The sequence below is a fragment of the Leucoraja erinacea genome, chromosome 3 (genome assembly GCF_028641065.1).
Source record: "Leucoraja erinacea ecotype New England chromosome 3, Leri_hhj_1, whole genome shotgun sequence".
NCBI lineage: Eukaryota > Metazoa > Chordata > Chondrichthyes > Rajiformes > Rajidae > Leucoraja > Leucoraja erinaceus.
In genome coordinates this window covers 105,602,273-105,627,825 of record NC_073379.1, presented here as the reverse complement: position 1 = coordinate 105,627,825, position 25,553 = coordinate 105,602,273, and the positions used below count along the sequence as shown (strand labels likewise).

The window sequence follows — 25,553 nt, the reverse complement described above, 5'->3', positions numbered from 1 at the left end:
GCCAGAGACTTGGGTTGAATCCTGACTATGGGTTCTGTCTGTTTGGAGTTTGCACGTTCTTCCTGAGACCTCTGTGGGTTTTCCCTGTGTGATCCAGTTTCCTCCCCCACTCCAAAGGCATACGGGTGTGTAGGTTAATTGGCTTCAGTGTAAATTGTCCCTAGAGTGTGGGATAGTGCTACTGTACGGGGATCGCTAGTCGGCACAGACTAGGTGGGCAAAAAGGCGTGTTTCCACACCGTAACTCTAAGCTAAACTTAAGGCCTTTAAATTAATTTTAAATGTTAAGATAATTAACAATAGGTGAAAAAAAAACGCATCTGCACATATTTTTTCCTTGGAGTCAGTGAGCCAATTTGAATGGGGGTGGGGGTTGGGGGAGAGGGGGGTGGGTGGGGTCACTGTTCTTTGAACTGCCTTAGCAGTACATTTACACTTCCTCACTGGATTCCAGTGGTGAGCCAAGTAATCCAGTGGCAGATGAGACATCGAACAGGCAGCACAGTATAGCACAAGGTCAGGTGCAGCAAAAGAACAGGCCCTTTGGTCCACAATGTCCATGCCTAATATGATGCCAGGTTAGAGTAATCTCTGCCTGTATGTAATCAATCTTGCATATATGTCTCATAAGTCTCATAAATGCCACTGTTGTATCTGCCTCTACAATCACCCCTGGCAGTGAATACCAAGCACCCATCATCTTCTGTACAAAGATTCCCCCTGCATATTTCCTTTAGACTCTGTCCGTCACATTTACCTGCTAGTCCTTGTAATTTCCATCTGTGGGAGAGATTCTGACTGTCTACCCCGGGGCTCATAATTTTATATACTTTTACCAGATCTCCCCTTAGCTTCCGAAACTGCAGATAAATCAATCCAAGTTTGTCCAACCTCTGCTTCCAGCTAATACCCTCTAATCTGGGCAGCATTGTTGAAAACCCCCTCTACTTTCTCTCCAAAGTTTCCACATTCTTCCAGTAATGGGGAGACTGGAGCTGTGCACATCATTCCAAATGTGGTCTAACCAAAGACCGATAAAACGGTGACCCAATTCATCTTGTGTTGCCATTTTCAGGGAGTTCTGGATTTGGACCCTCTGTACATAATGCTGTTATGTCTTCCCGTCACGTTCAACCTCCCAAAGTGTAACACCTCACATGTGCTTGGATTAAACTCCATCTGCCATTTCTCTGCCCATTCTGTAACTGATCTATATCCCGCTACAAACTTTGACAACCCCCCTCGCTGTCTGCAACTCCACCAATTTTGGTGTATTCTGCAAACTTAGACCCATCTCTATTTACACCCAAGTCATTTATATGTATCACAAATAACAGAACTCCCAGCACACATTTATGTGGAACACCAAAGGATCACTTACCTCAAGCCAGAATAACACCTTTCCATCAGAACCCTATGAGTTGGCCAGTTCTGAAACCAAACAACAAAGTCACCACGGATCCCATGCATCTTCATCTTCTTGATCAGCCTACCGTGTGGTACTTTATAAAATGCTTTACAGAAAACTTTTCACTGTACCTCGGTAGACGTGACAATAAACCAAACTAAAAACTAAACTGAACCTTACTCTAATCTATGCACACCCTACCTACCCTCACCCATCACCATTGCCACCTCTCCATAAAATCAAGACGTCCTGAGATTGGACTTTAACCTATTTGTTGTCATCTGTGTTCAATGTGCAGCCCCATAAATTGGAGATGAGCACAAGTGGGAGAGGAGGATAAGTTGATTAAGATCCGTCCCTACGCTTGCTGAGGATTGAAAAGAATCTCCAGCAATGAGTTCCACGGGACAAAGAATGTAAGTACAAGGAACATTAAAGAAAATTGAAGTTGCTGGAAATCAGTTTTCTTTAATATTGCTGGAAATCTGAAATTTGAAGGATCTGGGAAAGGGTCTCTAAAATGAAACTTTGGAATCGATCGGGAGAATGCACATAATCTCTTAACCAGAGGGGGGGGGGGGGGTGGGGGTGGGGGGGAATAGTGAACCACAGGGCATAGGTTTGTGGAGAAGGGGGAAAGATTTTATAGTAATCTGAGTGGTAACTTTTTCATGCAAAGGGTAGTGTTTGTATGGAATGAACTGCCGGAGGAGGTAGTTAATGTAGAGACTATCACAATGTTTAAGAAGCATTCAGATAGGTACGTGGATAGTTCAGGTTTAGAGGGATATGGGCCAAATGCAGGCAAGTGGGACTAGTGTAGATGGGAGATGTTGGTTGGTGTAGGCAAGTTGGGCCGATGGGCCTGTTTCCACAGTGTGTGACTCTATTAATATTGTTTCTCTTTTTACAGACACTGCCTGACCTACTGACTTTCCAGAATTTTCTGTCTCTCATTTTATATGTAACTATACTGCATATGGCAATGGAGCCGTGCAATTTGTCAAGTAAAAAAATTCCATGACTTAAATATTAGAGCAGAATTTGGACAGAAATGTCTTGTCTTGTCTTGACAAGAGCACCACCAGCCTCCCTCCAACTCCAAATCCATACTGACTTGAAGATTGAGGCACAAGAGACTGAAGATACTGGAATATTAAGTAAAAAAAACTAACTACTAGAAGTCTGAAGAAGGGTCTTGACCCGAAACATCACCCATTCCTTCGCTCCATAGATGCTGCCTAACCCATGGAGTTTCTCCGGCATTTCTGCCTACCTTTGATTGTTCCGGTATCTGCAGTTCCTTCTTAAATTACCGGAAAAGTAGTTAATAAAACTACTCGAGGCCCCCGACCAAGGAAGAGCAACAAGGGAAGGACTTGGAACTTTATTTTGCCTTCCATCACAGTGAGGAATGTGTAGGAGTCACTGTGATGGATGTTTATCTTAAAATGTGTTTTTCTGAGTCTGTTGCTTTTTAAAAAATTGTATGACTGGCCTGGCCGGTTAATTTCACTGTGCCAATTGGTGTATGTGATAATAAATGAACATGAACTTATGAAAAGATGTCTGAAGAAGGAACCTGACCAAAAATCTCATCTGTCCCTTTACCTCCATGGCTGCTTCTTGGCTTGTTGAGTTCTTCCAGCTGTTTGTTTATTTTACTGACTTGAAAATATTCAGTTTAGTTTTAGTTTGGTATATTTTGTAGTTACATGTGCTGAGGTACAGTGAAAAGCTTTTGTTGCATGCTAACCAGTCAGCGGAAAGACAATACATGATTGCAATCGATCCATCTACGGAATAACGATACATTATAAAGGGAATAATGTTTATTATTACGTTTAAGATCCCCCCTCAATGAAGATTGAGGGGGGATCTTATAGAAGCTTACAAAATTCTTAAGGGGTTGGACAGGCTAGATGCAGGAAGATTGTTCCCGATGTTGGGGAAGTCCAGAACAAGGCGTCACAGTTTAAGGATAAGGGGGAAATCTTAGGACCGAGATGAGGAAACCTTTTTTCACACAGAGAGTGGTGAATCTGTGGAATTCTCTGCCGCAGAAGGTAGTTGAGGCCAGTTCATTGGCTATATTTAAGAGGGAGTTAAATGTGGCCCTTGTGGCTAAAGGGATCAGGGGGTATGGAGCGAAGGCAGGTACAGGATACTGAGTTGGATGATCAGCCATGATCATATTGCATGGCGGTGCAGGCTCGAAGGGCTAAATGGCCTACTCCTGCACCTAATTTCTATGTTTCTATGTTTCTATTGCAAGATAAAGTTCAGTGGGTATCTTACTTTGATCTTTGTGTAGGAAAGAACTGCAGATGCTAGCTTAAATCAAAGGTAGGCACAAAATGCTGGAGTAACTCAGCGGGACAGGCAACATCTCTGGAGAGAAGGAATGGGTGATGTTTATGGTCGAGACCTTCTCTCCAGAGATGCTGCCTGTCCCACTGTCTTACTCCGATATTTTATAGTTTCTGGCCTTAAATCTTGGAAATCCCCAATGACTATCTCTAAGGGAATATCTTCACTGGAAGGACAGTGTTGATTCAAAAAGGCAGCTCCTCAAGCTTCTCCTCAAGAGCAGGAAGAGATGGTCATTAAATGATGTCCTTGCCACAGATGCCCTCACCCTGAAAAAAAAAAATTAAATAATGGTCAGAAATATTTAGTAGCTCCTTATCACGGACTCTTGTAGTTAGTTTAGCCCGCTGTCAGTTACCATAGTTTATTTAGGAAGGAACTGCAGAAACTGCTTCACATTGAAGAGTCAAGAGTGTTTTATTGCCATAAGTCCCAGAAAGAGCAATGGAATTCCTACTTGCAGCAGCACAACAGAATATGTAAACATAGTACACTGGAAAACAATACAATAGTCTGAACAAGTGGCTCGTTCCTTCTCTCCAGAGATGTTGCCTGTCCCGCTGAGTTACTCCAGCGTTTTGTGTCTACCGTTGTTTGTTTGTTAGTTAAATTACACCGGGGGTTTCTTGGCTTTCCTGTAATTTATGTGATGAGTGGACAGCACAACCTGGGGGAGGGTGGGTGAGTGAGTGAGTCAGTCCCCGAGTTAGCGTTGAGCATGCGCTGCCTGGAGCAGCAGAGCAGAGCAGAGCAATCCCAGCGAGCGGGCACCTTGGTCACCCCTGCCCGAGGCAGCTGCCAGTCGCCGACCGGGACACGAGTGAGGATCGTCCGCAGGCTTGCTGGCTTTGCCCCAACCCACCTGGGTCAACCGCTGCAAGTGAGTTTGCAGCCAAAGCACCCTGAGCTCGGTTAAGGTTGTTTCCGAGAAGTCTTTACAGACGAGTAGCCGGCGGGACAGGATTGAAATTAGAACTAACAGGCATTTATTTAATAATTGCAGTTTGCACGGATTGCTCATCTTTTGCCTGATCCTCGCATTCATTGCACATGGATTTGGTCACTTTACCTGCTAAACGAGTTTATTGTGAGGGGCTGTTACTGTATTTAATGCATTTCGAGGGGGCAGTTTCAACACATGGGCAGGTCAAGTTTAGAGGGACTTGGATCAACCGCGGGCGTTAGGGACTAGTTTAAATGGGCATCGATCTTGCTCAGCATGGGCGAGATGGGCCGAAGGGCCTGTTTCCCTGCTCTGTGACTATTCGAGCGGTTTGTTGATTTTGATTTGGGATGTTCCTCCAATTGGGGTTATTCCCACCTCGGCAAATAATGTGTGGGGGACGCAGAGCGAAAAGGGAAGCTGAACACCTTCAGTGAGTATGTTTGCGGACCTTATTCTGGGGGGAAACACGGGATTCCCTGCAAATAATCTTGTTTCCAGAGGTCGAGATGTTTCCGCGTTTAATTTATAAAACAAAACAGTCGTTGTTTGGTTTTGCGACGGTATTCATTTGTTAACGTTTCACGTGGCAGCAGGTGGATAGTGCAGTTTAACTGTGTGTATAGTTGTTCTTGGTGTTATGTTCTTTGGCCAAGGCGGGGGACTGGTGTGCGTTCTGCAGTGTGGAGCGAAACTTATTTAAACAGGATTACAATCATAAAATTAGCTGTTTAGAGCTCCAATGCAGTGTTTTTGTTTTTGAAACGAGCAGCAGTAGGAATACAAACTAAACAGTGATGCTACCAGAATAAGCGTGCAACAAAATGCATGTTATGGCAGTAAATTCTTTTATTCCACACTTTCCTGTCGAGGTTGTCCTTGATTGAATCTTATGCCTCAATTTGTACTAAGCAAGGTATCAATTTCATAACGCAACTGGATAATATTGAGGGAAAACAACGTGGTCACACTGTTTATTGACTGAAAGTTAGCTTAACTGGTTTCTATTTGTTGATCTCTGCATAAGAGCTGATAAATATTTGAAAGTGAAATGGGTTGGATTTTGGAATGCTTTGGGAATAGCATATGGAATGAAATGAATGAATACCAATATTTAAAAATGCTTTGGCCGTTATATTATGAGCCCATGAATCAAAATAACTAGGATGTAAACTATTGTAGGAACCTATTCTGGAGGATACCATCAGGGAATTCACACAGTGTGCTGATTGGCGATGATTGAAAGCATTGTTCATGGATTATGAATGCTAAGAATTCCAATGCAATGTGAAATATATTTGGAGCAACTGGGGAACTAAGATGTTTCATCACCAATTTGGCATTGAAGTGTGTCATTAGAGGATCACATTTTTGGTTCTGAATACTTGTGGTCATCACCATCTATTGTCGTATTGTCAAACATTGTCACGTTTTCATTGAGGATGAGGATTATAGAAAATATTAAACAAATATTCATCAAAACTGAGTGAAACTCTAGAAAAGGTTTACATCCATCCTCAGTCACTCATGATGATTCAGTTTCCAAGGACAGAATATAAAGAATATGGAGGGACAGCCAATCGTGGACATTTAAAGAATTAGCAGCCAATTTAGATTGGTTAAATACATGCCCCAGAATAGACATGGGTATTAACACTTCTATTTCACCACTGGTTGTGCTTTTATGATAGCCAATGTCTTCTGTAGGGAGTGATTGTAATAACCAAGGGTAAATTTATCAATCTGTGACTGTTTAACTATTAAAGTCATATCCAAACTGATGTTGACAACTCCAAGTTATTTCAAATAATTGTTATTTCACTGGAGTCTATTGTGTTTCCACATATTTTTTTGCTATAACTGGCGTAACAACTTATGTTGACTTTCAGCAAATAAACACACATCTATATAAAACTGACATTTAGTGAAAGTCCAATTAAAGATAGTTTGGGGGTCTCCAATGAAGCAGATGGCAGGTCAGGACCATTCTCTACTTGGTGATAGGATGATTAAGTTGTCTGATAGACCTAGGTGCCATCTTGGTGCCGCATGGGATCCAGGAAGAGCTAGCTAACTGGATATAGAATTGACATCATGGAAGGAAGCAGTGGGTGGTGTAGTAAGGATTTTACGAGGCCTGTGACAAGTGGTTTGCCTCGGGAATCAGTGCTGGGCCCGTTACTGTTTTTAGGCATATCAATGCTTGGGATGAGACCCCAGTCTTTTTAAATGACATTGAAGTACGTCATGATCTGATGAGGGTGATAAAAGGCAGGATCTTGATCAGCTGGCCAGGTTTGCTAAAGATGGCAAATAGAGTTTCATGCAGGGGCAGTAAGTCAGCCCTGAGGAGTGCTGTAGAACAAAGGGCTAGGAGTGCAGGTTCACAAATCCCTGAAAGTGGTGTCACAAGTAAATAGGTGGTAAATAATGCTTTTGGTACATTGGACTTATCAATCAAGGTCTTGTGTATATAAGTTGAGACATTATGTTACAATTGTACAATATTGTTGAAAACACATTTGGAGTCCTGTATTCAGTTTTGGTCACCTTGATAGGAAGGATGTCATTAAGCTGGATAGCAGAGAAGATACCCTAGGATGTTGGCAAGACTTGAGGAGCTGAGCTATAAGAGATTGGGCGGGCTAGGGTAATTGTATTAAGGTGTATAAAATGATGAGGCGATTAGATGGGGTAAATGCACAATGTATTTTACCCACGGTAGGGGAATCCCGCTGGAGTGGCCCAGCCCGAGGGTGGAACGGTACTCACGTGAGGGCGATCCGGTCCGGGGGCTGGGACGGTGCTCCGGTGGCTGGGACGACGTTCTGGCGGCGGTGTCCAGAGTCCTGGGTTCAGCCGCGGGCCGGCGGCTGCGTGTGCTGGACTGGAGGTGCGGCAGCTTCGACCACCCCGGGCCGCAGTGTTTGAACCGGCCCGTTCGCGGGGTTCGGTGAGCTGCGGGACTGTTTGTACCATCGCCCGGTGGGGAATCGCCTCAGCGCAGAGGGAGCAGAGGGAGAGACTGCAACCCTAAGATTTTTGCCTCCACCACAGTGAGGAGGTGTTTGGAGGACTCACTGTGGTGGAAGTTAATTTGTGTTTATTGTTGTTATTATTGTATTATTGTATGTATGACTGCAGGCACGAAATTTCGTTCACACCGTAAGGTCTGAATGACAATAAAGGAAAATTCAAATTCAAAACACAGAAGTTATAGGTTTAAGCTGAGAGAGGCAAGATTTCATATTGACCTGAGAGGCTGATTTTTTATTTGGTTGATAATGGACATGTAGCTTATATGGGGCATCTTGGCCAGCATGGAAAAAAGTGGGCTGAAGGGTCTGTTTCTGTGCTGTGTGACTGACTCTATCCACTGGCTGCCACTTATGGCTTGAATTTTACTTGCCCCTTATCAACTCAAATGCAGATATCATCTAGGTCTTGCCTTATTGGACAAGAAGTGCTTCATTAATTGTGTAATTCTGAATTGAACTGACCATCTTGAGTGAACAGCCTGATTTCCAACCTTATTATGAAGGGAAGCCATTGTTTAATGTAAGTGAAGGTGACAGATATCACGTTCTTGGTTAACAGCAGAGGTTATGGTATTTGCACGGCTGTTCTACAGCAATTGTAACCATTTTGTTTTGTGCAAATAGGACCTGCAGTTAATGTTTCCTTTGATATGAAAAACAATTCAAAATGCAACAAATATGGGTGTTTTGAGCAGATTGAGTAGACAGATTGTATTTGGACACCACTGTATGAATCTTGTTGAAACCCGTATTCGTTTGGGTCCAATGCTTATAGCTACTTTCAAGTTTAATGTTGCGTAACAATAGACAATAGGCAATAGGTGCAGGAGTAGGCCACTTGGCCCTTCGAGCCAGCACCGACATTCAATATGATCATGGCTGATCATCCCCAATCAGTACCCCGTTCCTGCCTTCTCCCCATATCCCCTGACTCTGCTATTTTTAAGAGCCCTATCTAGCTCTCTCTTGTAAGCATCCAGAGAACCGGCCTCCACCGCCCTCTGAGGCAGAGAATTCCACAGACTCACCACTCTCTGTGAGAAAAAGTGTTTCCTCGTCTCCGTTCTAAATGGTTTACTCCTTATTCTTAAACTGTGGCTACTGGTTCTGGACTCCCCCAACATCGGGAACATGTTTCCTGCCTCGGGTGTGTCCAAACCCTTAATAATCTTATACTTTCCAATAAGACCCCCTCTCATCCTTCTGAATTTTAGAGTATACAAGCCCAGCCGCTCCATTCTCTCAGCATATGACAGCCCCGCCATCCCGGGAATTAACCTTGTAAACCTACGCTACACTCCCTCAATAGCAAGAATGTCCTTCCTCAAATTAGGGGACCAAAACTGCACACAATACTCCAGGTGTAGTCTCACTAGGGCTCTGTACAACTGCAGAAGGACCTATTTGCTCCTATATTCGATTCCTCTTGTTATAAAGGCAAACATACCATTCACTTTCTTCACTGCCTGCTGTACCTGCATGCTTACTTTCATAGACTGATGTACAAGGCCCCCCAGATCCCGTTGTACTTCCCCTTTTCCCAACTTGACGCCATTTAGATAATGTGAAATGAATTGGTTGAAATTAATAGCATCTAGGAACTTGAAGCACTTGACCATCTCTACTTCAGCATCTGGGATGCTTCCTGGGATGAACAACACTTATGGTCTAGTGCTTTCATGTTTCTAGGTGTAACTATCACCAACAATTTGTCCTGGTCCAACCACATTAACGTTATGGCCAACAAAGCATACTATCATCTCTACTTCCTTAGAAGACTAAGGAAATTCAGCATTTCTCCTAAGACTCTTACCAATTTTTACAGATGTACCATAGAATCATCCCATTGGGATGCATCATAGCATCATGGCAAGAGCTCTATCCAAGATGAAAAGAAACTGCAGAGAAAATGCAGTCCATTACACAAACCAGCCTTATACTTCCTCTTTCCCCCTGGCCCCATCCTCCCCCACCCTTGTCTTCGTACTAGTTTTACTGTTGTCGAGTTCCTCTGTCTGTATACTCATTGTCACCTATCCCACAGCCATCAATGGCCTATTGTGTGCACCACAGTTCCTTGATTATCATTGCCTTTTGCATGTCTTCCATTCATTTCACCCTAAGAACCTATAAATCTCGTTATCCTTTTCCCTGCCTCTCAGTCTGAAGAAGGGTCTCAACTGTTCCTGTTCTCCAGAGATGCTGCCTGGACCACTGTCACTCCAGCCTTTTGTGTCTGTCTTCACGTCAAAATCAATCTGCACTTCACGCTGCCTCGGCAATTACCAACTTTATCAAAGACTGTTCGCCACCTGGTCACTTTCTCTTCTCCCAGTGGGCAGGAGATTCAAAAGTTTAAAAACGAGTTTTCCCCCCTTTATTTTGTACCTCTTGTATGCGATGTTTTCCCGATCTCTCAGTCTATCTCGTTGCGGCCCTTGCATTTTTTTTCAATCTCTGTATTTTCTCTGTAGCTGTAAACTATATGGTCCACTCTCTGTTTATTTTCTCTGCTGTGCTACCTGTTGTACTCGTGTTATGATTGATCATGTGCATGGTATGATCAGCTTGGATTGCATGCAATACAAAGTTTCTCACTGTATCTCGGTATATTTGACAATCGTAAACCAGTAACTATAACAATACCTCAACTGAAATGCTCTTAATTTGCTTTGCTGCATTGAGACGATCATTCCTGTCCAGTGTGGGATAGTCTGTCTCATTCTACTACTCAAATATCTTGACATTTAAGTGTTCTTCATCCCAGGCAGCATCAATGGTGCTGAAGTGGAGATGGTCAAGAGCTTCAAGTTCCTGGATGTAATTATCACCAACAATTTGTACCTCAAAGCACTGGAGGTCTGCAAATGATCCTCCAAGTTTACCGATTGAATAAGTGAACTGCTGTTCCAGCCAACATTCCCAACGTTGTTTTCTTATTTACATCAAACCCGGTTTGAGGGTTTGAATGGAACATATCCAAGTCAGCTCATCAGTTTGTCTGTCCTTTACCATAGTACAGCGTTAGGACAGAGTTGTTTGGCAGTGTTGTAGAATGGATGCACCTACATCTATTCCCTACCATATCTCCGACTTTTGGTTTTAAGTATAAGAAGTTGGAAGGTGGCTGAATGGGTGGCACAGTGGCGTAGCTGGGAGACCCTCTGCCTCAGAGCGCCAGAGACACGTGTTCGATCCTGACTTTGGGTGCTGTATATACGGAGTTTGAATGTTTTCCATGATCCGGGTTTCCGCTGGATGTTCCAGTTTCTTCCCACATAAAATAATAATAATAATGTTTGTAGGTTATATAGCACTTTGTAAAGTTGCCCAGTATTTGTATGGAGTAGTGCTTTACAGAGAAATATTAAACTAATTGAAGGGGATCAAATGTCAATATATTCCATACAAAAAAAAAAAAGATAAAAAAGAAAAAAGACTGTTTCTCTACACTATAGAAATCAAGATGAAACGTCCCCCTTACAGCAGAATGCACTGTGAGGGAAGGCACTAAAAATATCCAGTTCTCCCCCTCATAGTCCAAGTTTCAAACTATGTGTGGCCTCGCCAGCAATTAATGTTCTCAGGCCCTCTGCCGCAAAGCTGGATCATCGGCGTAAAATGTTATTAATAGCTTTAGCATTTTGGCTGATGCATTTCCACTCTGTTCTTTAAGACTGCAGTGTCCAAAGTTCTCAGGCCGCGCTTACCTACACTGGCGAACTCGGACCCAATAATTATTATTGAAATCCAGTGCCGCCCGACGAGACGCCGCGGCTGGACGCTCTGCAGAGCCGCAGCTCAGCGATGTTGCAGTCGGCGTTCCCAGTGCCCCGGAGCTTACCCGAAGGCGATCCGGTAAGCCATCGCCCGCTAAGTGTTGGTGTTGGTCCCCAGCAGAATGGCAGGCAGTGGCGAAGCTGTAATCCCGCAGGAAATCGTCGTTGGGGCCGCTCCAGCTCGATGGTAGGATCTGCACAGAAGAGGGCATTAGGAGCAAAACTAGCAAGTTTGCGGATGAAGGGTGGCAGTGTGAACTGTGAAGAGGATGTTAGGAGGGAAGAAAACCGCATCTCCGACCAGTGGGCAGATGCTGGCAGATGCATAAATGTGAGGTTATCCACTTTGGCGGCCCCCCCAAGGGGCCCCCCCCCCCCCCCCCCCACCCAGGGGGAGGTACAAAGAAGGGCTTCCAATTAAAAGTAATTTTTTTTAAAAAGGGAGAAAGGACGGACTGCAGGAGGAGCAGCCATACACAACGGCGCATCACCCCCGCAGTCCGCCATCTTAGATTCCAAAGATGTGTGTGTTTGTAGGTTAATTGGGCTCTGTAAAGTTGCCCCTCATGTGTATGGAGTGGATGAGAAACTGGGAAATATAGAACTAGTGTGAAGGGGTGACCAGTAGTCTGCGTGGATTCCGTATGCTAAATGGCCTGTTTCCATTCTGTTTCTCTAAACTAAAGAGATGAAGATCGCTGGCTCTCAATGGAACTGCCAGCTGAAGGGAAGAATGGTGGCCCATTTCTCCGATGTGCCCAAGTTTCAAACTTTGTGAAAATCGCCACAATTAAGTGCTTTGGGATATGTAGCAATATTGAAGGATGTTATACTAACATAAAATTGTTATTAATAGCTGTTACCATTTTGGCATGCATTTCCACTCTGTTCTTTAACCAATGTGTGTATATGTAATTAAAACAGTTACTACATTCCATAGTGCCAAATAATTATTATTGATAAGGTCCTGCACGGGAGACTGATGACTAAAACTAGAGCACATGATATTGGGGGTAGGGTGTTGACATGGATAGAAAATTGGTTGGCAGACCGGAAGCAAAGAGTAAGAGTGAACGGGTCCTTTTCAGAATGGCAGGCAGTGGCGAGTGGAGTGCCGCAAGGCTCGATGTTGTGGTTGCAACTGTTTACCATATATATTAATGATTTGGAAGAGGGAATTAGGAGCAAAACTAGCAAGTTTGCGGATGACAAAAAGCTGGGTGGCAGTGTGAACTGTGAAGAGGATGTTAGGAGGCTACAGGGTGACCTGAACATATTGAGTGAGTGGGCAGATGCATGGCAGATGCAGTATAATATAGATAAATGTGAGGTTATCCACTTTGGCGGCAAAAACAAGGGGGCAATGAGGTTAGGTTAGGTAAGGGGGAGGTGCAGCGAGACCTGGGCGTCCTTGTGCACAGGTCACTGAAAGTTGGCGTGCTGGTACAGCAGGCAGTGAAGAAAGCGAATGGAATGTTGGCCTTCATAACAAGAGGATTTCAGTATAGGAGTAAAGAGGTTTTTCTGCAGTTGTATAGGGCCCTGGTGAGACCACATCTGGAGTATTGTGTACAGTTTTGGTCTCCTAATTTGAGGAAGGACATCCTTGTGATTGAGGCAGCGCAGGGTAGGTTCACGAGATTGATCCCTGGGTTGGCGGGACTGTCATATGAGGAAAGATCGAAAAGACTAGGATTGTATTGACTGGAGTTTAGAAGGATGAGGGGGATCTTATAGAAACATATAAAAGTATAAAAGGACTGGACAAGCTAGATGCAGAAAAATGTTCCCAATGTTGGGCGAGTCCAGAACCAGGGGGCCACAGTCTTAGAATAAAGGGGAGGTCAATTAAGACTGAGGTGAGAAAAAACTTTTTCACCCAGAGAGTTGTGAATTTATGGAATTCCCTGCCACAGAGGGCAGTGGAGGCCAAGTCACTGGATGGATTTAAGAGAGAATTAGATAGAGCTCTAGGGGCGAGTGGAGTCAAGGGATATGGGGAGAAGGCAGTCATGGGTTATTGATTGGGGATGATCAGCCATGATTACAATGAATGGCGGTGCTGGCTCGAAGGGCCGAATGGTCTCCTCCTGCACCTAGTTTCTATGTTTCTAAGGCCTGTCGTAATTCATAAACTACTATATAAATATATTGAGCACTACATCATTGGCTCATTATATTTTATTGTTGCCTTATTGTGAGAATATTGTGGATGATCAGCCATGATCACATTGAATGGCGGTGCTGGCTCGAAGGGTCGAATGGCCTACTCCTGCACCTATTGTCTATTGTCTATTAATATTGCCTTTTTGTGATAAGACATTCCAACCTCATTCCAACTTGGAGATTTTAGGTGTAACCAAAACACTAAAATGCATTCATTGTCAATGCATATTATTGAAATACTATATTATTGTGTACGATACTTCTGAAATTCAACAGTTGAAAAGCACCATTTGGACCTGAAATTATTTTGTCTGCTTTATTCACAGCTTACAATGATGGTGTGAAATGTAAATGTCTTTGTTCAGAATGTACAAATACGAAGGTGGGGTTAAAAGCAACAGGCTTACACTTGTTACTCTCTGTACAGCCACGTGTTTCGATCTAAACATAGGCTTTTGAAAAGGTTAAAACAAATTACTTTGCAACTCGTAACTATGTAATATTCATGGGATCCACAGCGCAGTGTGTGGGAAGGTGAGCAGTGGTGTCTCGGTTGTTGCTGGGTGAACTAGAAATACTAGCGGATTAATAATTGATGATATTATTATGAAACAACTTCTCTGCTTCCAAATGAGTAGCAGAAGGACTTTAAAATGACCTGTCTATTCGCAGTAGGGCTAACCTTTCATGAGATGACTTTGGAGGATCATATGTCGTCGTATCAGTTTCAGGACAAGGGGTTAGCATGGGGCAAGACAGCACAATGCTCCTGGTGACTCATCATTCTAGCACTCCAGGTTCAGTCCCGACCTGTATGTGTGCAGTTCGCATAATCTTTCTGTGCAGCAGGTTTCCCCCTGGGTGTTCCGGTTCCTCCCACATGCTAAAGATACGCTGATTGGAAGTTGATTGTCAGCCATAAATTGCACGACTGTAAGGAGATGACCCGAGAATCAGGAGGTAAAGATGTTGAACACTACTTCATTGGCTTAATATATTGTAAGATTGTTGCCTTATTGTAAGAATATTGGTTTGCTGTGATAACAGCCATTCCAACTTCATTCCAACTTGGAGATTTTGGGTATAACTAAAAAACTAAAAATGCATTCACTGTGTATATATTTCATGACACTAATTTAGTTTAGTTTAGAGAGATGCAGCACGGAAACAGGCCCACCGAGCCCGAATCGACCGGCAATCCCCGCACATTAACACTATCCTACACACACTAGACTAGGGACAATTTCTACATTTACACCAAGTCAATCAACCTACAAACCTGTACGTCTTTGGAGTGTGGGAGGAAACCAAAGATCTCGGAGAAACCCCACACAAGTCATGGGAAGAACGTACAAACTCCGTACAGACGGCACCCATAGTCCACCGACGCTGCAAGTGCTGTAAGGCAGCAACACTGTGGCTGCACCACTATGCTACCCCTCTCTGCTGCCCCTAATGTTATGCACATGAGAAATAATATGTTAAGGGAAATCAGTAGCAGAATAGGTCTCGTGGAGATATTCTGGAAGCTGCAATAGACCTTAAATGTTGGAAGAGAAATGTGTCAAAAAACAGAAGCGGGAACAAATTAATTTGTAACGCATTTGACTGTGAGCACAATGTCATCATTGTTAAATATCTAGGATATCTGAAACGTAGTTAAATAATTTTTAGCATGTAAAATACAAAATGCGAATGTTCCATTGGACCAAATTGAAATCGAGTTACATTCGACCATTAGGTGTTATATTTGGTGTTCTATGTAGTGTAAAGTGATTCTTAAAATAAGTAAAACATGTTGTAGGATATGTTGAAATGTTGCCGGCTGACTACTTAGGAGTGATAGAAAATAACTACTTTATGAATTTTGGGATCTTTTTTTCAATTGTGGTCACCCTGCTTTAGGAAAGATGTCATTAAGCTGGGAAGAGAGCAGAGTTACATGGATGTTGAATTCGAGGGCCTGAACTATAGGGAATGTTGGGCAGGCTTGGACTTTATTCCTTGGAGCACAGGAGCCTGAGGACAATGCTGTTGCTGACACATCATTCCAGCACTCCAGCAGTTCAGTCCTGACCTGTATGTGTGCAGTTCGCATAATCCTTCTGTAGAGTCATCTTATAGAGGTGTATAAAATCATAAGGGGAATTGTTAGAATGAATGCACAGTCTCTTTATTGGGTAGGAGAATCATGAACTAGAGGACATGGGTTTACTGTGAGAATGGAAAGATTTAATTAAAACCTGATAGGCAACTTTTCCACTCAGAGGGTGGTGGGTATATGGAATGAGCTGTCAGGAAGTAGTTGAAGCAGCTAAAATAGCAATATTTAAAACGGCATTTGGACAGGTACATGGACAGGAAAGGTTTAGAGGAATATGGACCAAATGCAGGCAAATGAATCTCGCTTAGATGGTGCATTTTGTCCAGGGTGGGCGAGTTGGGCTGAAGGGCCTGTTTCTGTGCTGTGTAACTCTGACTCAACATGCAGGGATACTGGGTAAATCAGGCTGGTACTGGACTCCAAGAAAGGGAGTTTGTGGAGTGCCTCTGTGATGGATTCTTAGAGCAGCTTGTACTGGAGCCTACCAGGGAGAAATTCAATTCTGGATTTAGTGTTGTGTATCTAACTGGATTTGATAAGGGAACTTGAGGTTAAGGAGCCATTATGATGTATTGACCATAATATGATAAGTTTTAATCTACAATTTGTGAGGGAGAAGGGTAAATCGGAGGGGTCAGTGTTGCAGTTGAATAAAGGGGACTATGGAGCCATGAGGGAGGAGCTGGCTGACGTTGGCTGGAAAGATACCCTAGCAGGGATGACAGTGAATAGAATAGTTTCTTTATTGTCATTGTAACATGGGCCATGTACAACGAAATTTAAAATGTCAGCCAGTCAGTGCAGCATTCAAACATTTCTAAAGCTAACGAAACATCCACGGTAAAATAATAAAGATAAGCAAATAAATAAAAAACACAGACAAAGCACGCATACACACCCAACCCTCCATCCTTCTGTCGATTTCACAGTGTACCACAGTCCCTTAGTCTGTATCGCCCCTGCGTTCCTTGGCGGCCACATTTAGTGCTTTTATAGCAGTGGGGTAAAAACTGTTTTGTAGTCTATTTGTCCTTGTCCTTGTGGATCTGTACCGTCTGCCTGACGGCAACAGTTCAAACAGGGAGTGTCCGGGGTGGGAGATGTCCTTTATTATATTCTGGGTTTTTTTGGTGCAGCGGGAACTGTGTAGGTCCTCCAAGGTAAGGAGAGGGCTGAAGTCCTGAAGTGGAACAACAATGGCAGGTATTTCTGGGAATAATACAGAAGGTGCAGGATCAGTTCATTCCAAAGACGAAGACAGATTCCAACAGGGATAAGGGGCGACTGTGGCTGACAAGAGAAGTCAGGGACAGTATAAACATAAAAGAGAAGTACAACATAGCACAGATGAGTGGGAAGTCAGAGAATTGGGTAACATTTAAAGAGCAACAGAAGATAACTAAAAAGGCAATACAGGGAGAAAAGATGATGTACGAAGGTAAGCTAGCCAAGAATATACAATGAGATAGTAAAAGCTTCTTTAGGTATGTGAAGAGGAAAAAATTAGTTAAATCATTGAAGACTGAAAAGGGTGAATTTTTATGGGGAACAAGGAACTGGAAGATGTTGAACAGATACTTTGGATCCATCTTCACTAATGAAGATACAAACAATCTTCCTGGTGTACTAGTGGCCAGAGGATCTGTGGTGACGGAGGAACTGAAGATAATCCATATTAGGCAGGAAATGGTGTTGGGTAAACTGATGGGACTGAAGGCTGATAAACCCACAGGGTCTAATCTTTTGACTATTGACTCTCTAAGGATGGGAAGTTAAATAGGAAAAATGTGATGGAATGGCACAATTTTCCCATTGAAGATTTAAGGACAGGAAATGTATCAAGGGGTACCAATAGATATAGTATATGGATTTTTAAATTTGTTCAACAAATAGTGAATGAAAGTACTACTAGTGATGAACAATTCATCCATGCGTTATTTAAATCTTTGCCATTGCATCTCCACCGTCAACAGTTTAAGTATAATTTGCCAGTCTATCCTAGCCAATTCCCGTCTCATACCTGCAAAGTCTGCTTTCTTCAAGCTCAGGCCCTTAGTCTCTGAGTTAACCATGTCACTCTCCATCCTAATGCAGAATCCCACCATATAGTGGTCACTGTTGCCCGATGGGCTTTGCACAACAAGATCACTAACTAATCCTTCCTCATTACACAATACCCAGTCCAGAGGGGCTTGCCCTCTAGTCAGTTCTTCGACATATTGGTTTAAAACCCATCCTGTATACACACAAGGAAATTCTCAGTCCTGCTACCAATTTGGTTGGCCCAATCTATATGTAGATTAAAGTCACCATGCTAACTGTTGTACTTTGATACACGCATCCCTAATTTCCTGCTTGATGCTATTCCCAACCTCCCTGCTGCTGTTTGGTGAACTGTATACCACTCTAACAAGTGTTTTCTGCCCTTGGCTATTTCGCAGTTTTACCCATACCGATCGTACAGCATTCAAGCTAAAGTCTCTCCTTGCTAGACAATAGACAATAGGTGCAGGAGTAGGCCATTCGGCCCTTTGAGCCATTGAATGTGATCATGGCTGATCATCCCCAATCAGTACTCCGTTACTTCCCTCTCCCCATATCCCCTGACTATGCTATTTCTAAGAGCCCTATCTAGCTCTCTCTTGAAAGCATCCAGAGAACTGGCCTCCACCGCCCTCTGAGGCAGAGAATTCCACAGACTATTGCTATTGCATTAATCTCCTCTTTAACCTGCAATACCTCCTCTTCCTTTCTGTCTATCCTTCCTGAATATTGAATAGTAGATCTGGGGTATAAAATTGTAATCTTATTGTGGAGTTTGAAGTCTGTGAATGTGCTTTTTGAAAAATTGGGTGCAGAGGCTAATAGGTTCCATTAAAATGAAGAATTGGAAGATTCTGGAGACAGTTCTGGCAGAGTAAACCCAACTGAGTGGTATGGCCTAACTCATCCCTAGTTTCATTGTGTTTTTCTAGTGGTGAATGTCTGTTCTTGGGGAGAGTTGTCGACGTGTGATGAAGGGAGGAGGTTGTGTTGGGAGTGGCTGGCATTGCTCATAGGGGTGGTGGGTGAAGCAAATTGCTTGGAGATTTGAAGAAGCTGCAATGCATTATTGTGAGAGGCTGGCGAATGAGAGGCAGGCAAAGTCACATGGGCTCGGGTGGCTGAGGAAAAAGCTGCAACATTGGAGCTAAAGCTAAAGTTTTGTGAAAAGCACCAATATTTTGTTTCAAAGGTGAAAGTGGAGCAGCCCGTCAGAAGAAACAATTAACAATGAAGAGGAAGAGTTCAGGATTGTTTGGCCGACAGAATTTTCCTGTAATAATTCATAATTTACTTTTTTTAAATCAAAATCTTTTTTAATTAGTTTGCAGGACATAGCAAAGTGCAAAGTTGTCTATTTGTTACAGGCGGAGTGTACGAAAAGAATAAATAAAAAACAACTTATGCTAACATATAACAAGACAACAACAATAACAAAAAAATGAGATACCAAAAATAACCCCTCGCCAGTCACTGCCATTGAGCATATGCAAATATCAGCCTGTCACAACAATAATCCACGATAAATGAATGGGTATATTAAAGTGTTAATCTGTGCTTGATGATCAAGCATTTATAAAGTCTGGAATGCATTTACAAAAAGGTCCCCACGCTTTCTGAAACCTTCCATTTAAAACTGATCACCAAACTCGGTAACCTGGGCATCGACCCCTCCCTCTGCAACTGGATACTGGACTTTCTAACTAACAGACCCCAGCACACCACCTCTTCAACCCTCAGCCTGAACACCGGCATTCCACAGGGCTGTGTGCTGAGCCCCCTCCTCTACTCCCTCTTCACCTACGACTGCACACCTGTACATGGTACTAACACCATCATCAAGTATGCAGATGATACAACGGTGATTGGCCTCATCAGCAACAACGATGAGTCGGCCTACAGGGAGGAGGTCTAGCACTTAGCAGCATGGTGCGCTGACAACAACCTGGCCCTTAACTCCAAGAAGACCAAGGAGCTCATTGTAGACTTCAGGAAGTCCAGAGACGGCACGCACACCCCCATCCACATTAACGGGACGGAGGTGGAACGTGTTTCTAGCTTCAGGTTCCTGGGAGTCAACATCTCCGATGACCTCTCTTGGACCCACAATACCTCAACTCTGATCAAGAAGGCTCACCAGCGTCTCTTCTTCCTGAGGAGACTGAAGAAGGTCCATCTGTCTCCTCAGATCCTGGTGAACTTCTACCGCTGCACCATCGAGAGCATCCTTACCAACTGCATCACAGTATGGTATGGCAACTGCTCTGTCTCCGACCGGAAGGCATTGCAGAGGGTGGTGAAAATTGCCCAACGTATCACCGGTTCCTCGCTCCCCTCCATTGAGTCTGTCCAAAGCAAGCGTTGTCTGCGGAGGGCGCTCAGCATCGCCAAGGACTGCTCTCACCCCAACCATGGACTATTTACCCTGCTACCATCCGGGTGGCGCTACAGGTCTCTCCGTTGCCGAACCAGCAGGTCGAGGAACAGCTTCTTCCCGGTGGCTGTCACTCTACTCAACAACGTACCTCGGTGACTGCCAATCACCACCCCCCCCCCCGGACACTTATTATTATTTATTCAAATCATTTGCTATGTCGCTCTTCCAGGGAGATGCTAAATGCATTTCGTTGTCTCTGTACTGTACACTGACAATGACAATTAAAATTGAATCTGAATCTGAATCCGAATGTTGAAGTGCGTACCTAATTTTCTCGAGCTTTAGGCAGGGCATAATATCTGTCAGCTATTGAGTATGAGTGGGCGGGGTAGGTTCCGTGCACCTGAGCAGGATTGTTTGCCGAGCCAGAATAGAAGCAAAAGATATAGTGCGGCGTTTAATCTAATATCAAAAATATTAATAAAAATATTACTGTGAAAGAGTGCCTACCAATGTGTGTCATTGTATTTTTAAATTCTAACGATCCTTCTTCTGAACCGGTCCTGTTTCTCTGAATTTTACCGTTTCAGGAATGCCTGCAGTTTTCTCGGTGGCTGAGCTTATTTTGGGTCTCTGTGTCACTCTTGCCTGTGGAGATACAGAAGTAAGGTTCGCAGGCCAAACCAATTTTGTGGTGTACGAAACAAGTATTTCAGTTATACGCTTGGTTATTGAAAGGATCGGAACACCAGCCAATGTCACAGCACTTTTACTGGTAAGGAACAAAGATTGTCCATGCATTACCATCTTGGAATTGTTGCAATGTTAACTTTCACATTTCAAACGGTTTCACTTGAGTTGATTTAGGTCACTAGAAAGTAATCTTTAAATTCCCATTTGTTCATTCCTTTATATATTATTTACTTATTTTTTTTATCTATCCATCCACTCATGTTTATACCTAAATTAGTTGTTTTCATGTCTTTATTTCCTCTATGCTAGTTCCTCTATCTATCTATCTATCTATCTATCTATCTATCTATCTATCTATCTATCCTATCTATCTCCTGGTATGTCAGTACTTTCATATGAAGAAAGACTGGATAGACTTGGCTTGTACTCGCTAGAATTTAGAAGATTGAGGGGGGATCTTATAGAAACTTACAACATCTTAAGGGGTTGGACAGGCTAGATGCAGGAAGATTGTTCCCGATGTTGGGGAAGTCCAGGACAAGGGGTCACAGTTTAAGGATAAGGGGGAAATCCTTTAAAACCGAGATGAGGAGAACCTTGTTCACACAGAGAGTGGTGAATCTCTGGAATTCTCTGCCGCAGAAGGTAGTTGAGGCCAGTTCATTGGCTATATTTAAGAGGGTTAGATGTGGCCCTTGTGGCTAAAGGGATCAGGGGGTATGGGGAGAAGGCAGGTACAGGATACTGAGTTGGATGATCCGCCATGATCATATTGAATGGCGGTGCAGCTCGAAGGGCCAAATGGCCTACTCCTGCACCTATTTTCTATGTTTCTATGATTTTCTTTTTAATTTGATCAAGTCCCAAATTAGAAACATGACGCAAAGCTCAATTTCCCCATTGTTATCCATTCACAGTCAATGTTGGTCAAAGACTACAAGTACGTCTATTTTTAGAGGATAACCTCTGTGCTTTGGGAGTTAAGACGCACACTGTTGACCTTATACCTTAAGATAAGTCAGAAGTAAGACATTTGAAATAACAGGAAAATGTATTTCCTAGCACATGTGAAATTGGTTGTTATTTTAAATTTCTCATTTTATTAGAATAAATTTATCGATTGCTGATAAATTATTTAGTGCCATTGAACTAAATTATCTTATTCTGCCGATAATCACACTATATATTGTCAGTATGAAGGGAAAATAAGATATTTAGAGTATTTAGTACGGACATAACATGTGCTTACTTACATTTTCATGCATAGAGGAAATAAAGAAATGAAAACAAGTAATTTAGTTGTAATCCAGCATTTGCAGTTCATAGTGTCTACATTTAACTGCTCCATTGCAAAATCCCCCAAGATATGGCTTCTTTGAACAAGTTATCCTCTCTGCGATGGAAGGGCAGCGAGATCCTCTCTCATTGTTCCCCTTCTGTGATTGCTCCTTCTCTTTGATCATGTTCTGACCTGGACTTGTGAACACAACCACACGTAGTTCTTCAGCACTTGCCTGCACCGATCCACCTTTCCCTTGTCAGGTTTTGTCCTGCCCCCACTTCTTTCTCTCCTCTACTATAATCAGCCTGAGAAGGGTCCTGACCCAAAACATAACCTATCCATGTTCTGCAGAAATGCTGCCTGACCGACTGAGTTACTCCAGCATTTTGTTTCTTTTTGTAAAGCAGCATCTGCAGTTCCCTGTGTCTAATTTAGCCTATGCGTAGAATCCATTTGCTTGGTGATTGCCACTAGCATTATAAAGGTTTTCTTAACTCTCCACTGAACAGCTTGCCTTTTATTCTAAGGCTGTAATATACTGCTGCTAAGTTATTCCTTTTCACAAAACATTTGTTAGTAATTAGAGAAAGGCGATGAATCATGGTGTAAAAATGCTCGTCCTCTGAGGTGCACTTGTTATTTTTGTGATTGCATACGAAGTTGTACCATTTCATCACACTATTTAAACACCTCTGAAATATTCCTAAATGTATATTTAAACATATAAGACATGATCTTACATATTCATTGCAAATATTCGTAGCTTCAAGGGGAAGATACAGACGATTTTGAGGCTACGTCGGCTGCTGCCCGATTATTAGCAACTGAAACAAATAAAACTGTGTACATCGCAGTCAAGGATGATCATTTTCCAGAAGCGGATGAAACGTTCGTTTTTTCACTAAGTTTGCAGGTAAGTTCATTTTGTTTTATGCCCATTCCAGTTAATCTTTTCTTCGTTTGGACAAGCCATTTATTACAGGTACACAAAATTGCTGGAGAAACTCAGCGGGTGCAGCAGCATCTATGGGGCGAAGGAAATAGGCGACGTTTCGACTGATCGGCGACGTTTCGGGCTGAAACCCTTCTTCAGACTGATGGGGGGTGTGGGGGGGGGGGGAGAGGGAAGGAAAGGGGGAGGGGGAGGAGCCCGAGGGCGGGCGGATAGGAGGGTGGGAGGAGACAGCTCAAGGGTTAAGGAAGGGGAGGAGACAACAAGGGCTAGCAAAATTGGGAGAATTCAATGTTAATGCCATCCGGACACAAGGTCCCCAGGCGGAATATGAGGTGCTGTTCCTCCAATTTCCGCTGTTGCTCACTCTGGCAATGGAGGAGACCGAGGACAGAGAGGTCGGATTGGGAATGGGAGGGGGAGTTGAAGTGCTGAGCCACCGGGAGGTCAGGTTGGTTATAGCTTTTATTACAGCTTGCTTTTCAAGAGAGAGTTAGATTTAGCCCTTAGGGCTAAAGGAATCAAGGGACATGGGGATAAGGCAGAAATGGGGTACTGATATTGGATGTGTTTACCAAGGAACTGCAGATGCTGGTAAATCGAAGGTACACAAAAATGCTGGAGAAACTCAGCGGGTGCAACAGCATCTATGGAGCGAAGGAAATAGGCAACGTTTCGGCCCGAAACGTTGCCTATTTCCTTCGCTCCATAGATGCTGCTGCACCCGCTGAGTTTCTCCAGCATTTTTGTGTACCCACTGATATTGGATGATCAGCCATGATCATATTGAATGGCTCGAAGGGACGAATGGCCTCCTCCTGCACCTATTTTCTATGTTTGTATGCAACAAGTTGGTTCCATCAAATTAAATGAAGAGAATGGGCAAAACTTTTTTTTCCCAATGCTTGGAAAGGAGAGGTGAGCAGGCATCTGCGAGGGGATGAGTGGAGATATTTTGCATTGCTTCCTATTGGTTTTTAAGTTTTACTTTACAAAGTAAGGAGTTCCTTACTTTGCCCAGGCATGGAGCAGGACTGTTACAAAGTCTAGTCAATAGTCAATAGTCAATAGTCAATTTAATTGTCATTTGGACCACTGGAGGTCCAAACGAAATGCCGTTTCTGCAGCCATACATTACAAACAAATAGACCCCAGACACAACATAATTTACATTTTACATAAACATCCATCACATTGCTGTGATGGAAGGCCAAAAAAAAAACTTATCTCTCCACTGCACTCTCCCCCCCCCCCCCCCCCCCCGATGACAGAGTCAAAGTCAAAGCCCCCGGCTGGCGATGGCGATTGTCCCGCGGCCATTAAAGCCACGCCGGGTGGTGCGAGGTCGCACACCGGGTCTTGATGTTGGAGCCCCCGGCGTGCGCTCGCAGTCCCGCGGCCATTCCAAGCCACGCGGGGCGGTGCTGTAAGGCCCCGCTCCAGGAGCTCTTCGACCCCGCAACTCAGGCGGGAGAAGTCGCCGTTGCAGGAGCCCTGAAAAGCGGTCTCCCTCCAGGGACCCGCGGGCTCCCGGTGCCGCCGTCCGCAGACCCGCAGTTGCAGCCTCCGCATCAGCAGCAGCAGCAGCAGCAGCAGCAGCAGCGCTCCACCACCGCTCCACCCGCTCTGGACTCGGCCAGCTCCGCGACGGTGAGGTGAGTCGGCACCAGAGTCCCCTGGCTTCTTCTGTTGGAGGCCCCTCCCCATTGCAGCCCCAACGACAACTGAGACCCGACAAGAAAAGGTCGGGTCTCCCGTGCAGGGAGAGATTTAAAAGTTTCCCCCCCCCCTCCCACCCCACCCCCACCCCCCCACACACACACCCCCAACAAAAAATAAAAAAAACTACATATAAACATAGACAAAGCTGAGTAGTCCCAGCAGAATACAAACCAAAGTCAATACCTAGGCTAAAATCAATCAGTAAATGGCCCTTGATGGTGTAGACATTGCCCTTCTGATGAATTGTCAGTAAGCTGAATGGGGTGGCAGCTGGCAGGGTGGATTTGCCTTGGTTATTATGCTCTGACCATATCTCACCTGTTTTCTTTTGCATTGTCAGCTAGACTGGCGGTGCTTGGCTAGGGGTGTGTGTAATTCCTTGGGCCAGTCCCGAGTACTAAAACCAGGATGTCTATCGACCTGTAGTTTTGCCAACATATGCAGTGTATTCATGTGTTTATTAATAAATAACATATGGTTGAAAGTCAGCATCTAAAACTAGGGGTAGCATGGTGGGGCAATTGGAGAGTTGCTGCCTTATGCCCCTGTCCCACTTGGGAAACCTGAACGGAAACCTCTGGAGACTTTGCGCCCCACCCAAGGTTTCCGTGCGGTTCCCGGAGGTTGCAGGTGGTTGCCGGAGGTTGTAGGTAGTGGAAGCAGGTAGGGAGACTGA

The 25,553-nt window shown here is 43.9% G+C and overlaps 1 protein-coding gene across 1 annotated transcript in view; it reads left to right on the top strand.

The window, feature by feature from the left end:
- Positions 1–4,493: 4,493 nt before the first annotated feature.
- The window catches only part of LOC129695907 (adhesion G-protein coupled receptor V1-like), a 491,758-nt gene continuing 470,698 nt past the window's right edge, over positions 4,494–25,553 (top strand). The window contains exons 1-3 of the mRNA XM_055633356.1: positions 4,494–4,658; positions 20,819–21,003; positions 22,967–23,116. Coding sequence (XP_055489331.1) covers positions 20,821–21,003; positions 22,967–23,116 — 333 coding nt within the window. The 5' untranslated portion in view covers positions 4,494–4,658; positions 20,819–20,820. The remainder of the gene's footprint in view (positions 4,659–20,818; positions 21,004–22,966; positions 23,117–25,553) is intronic.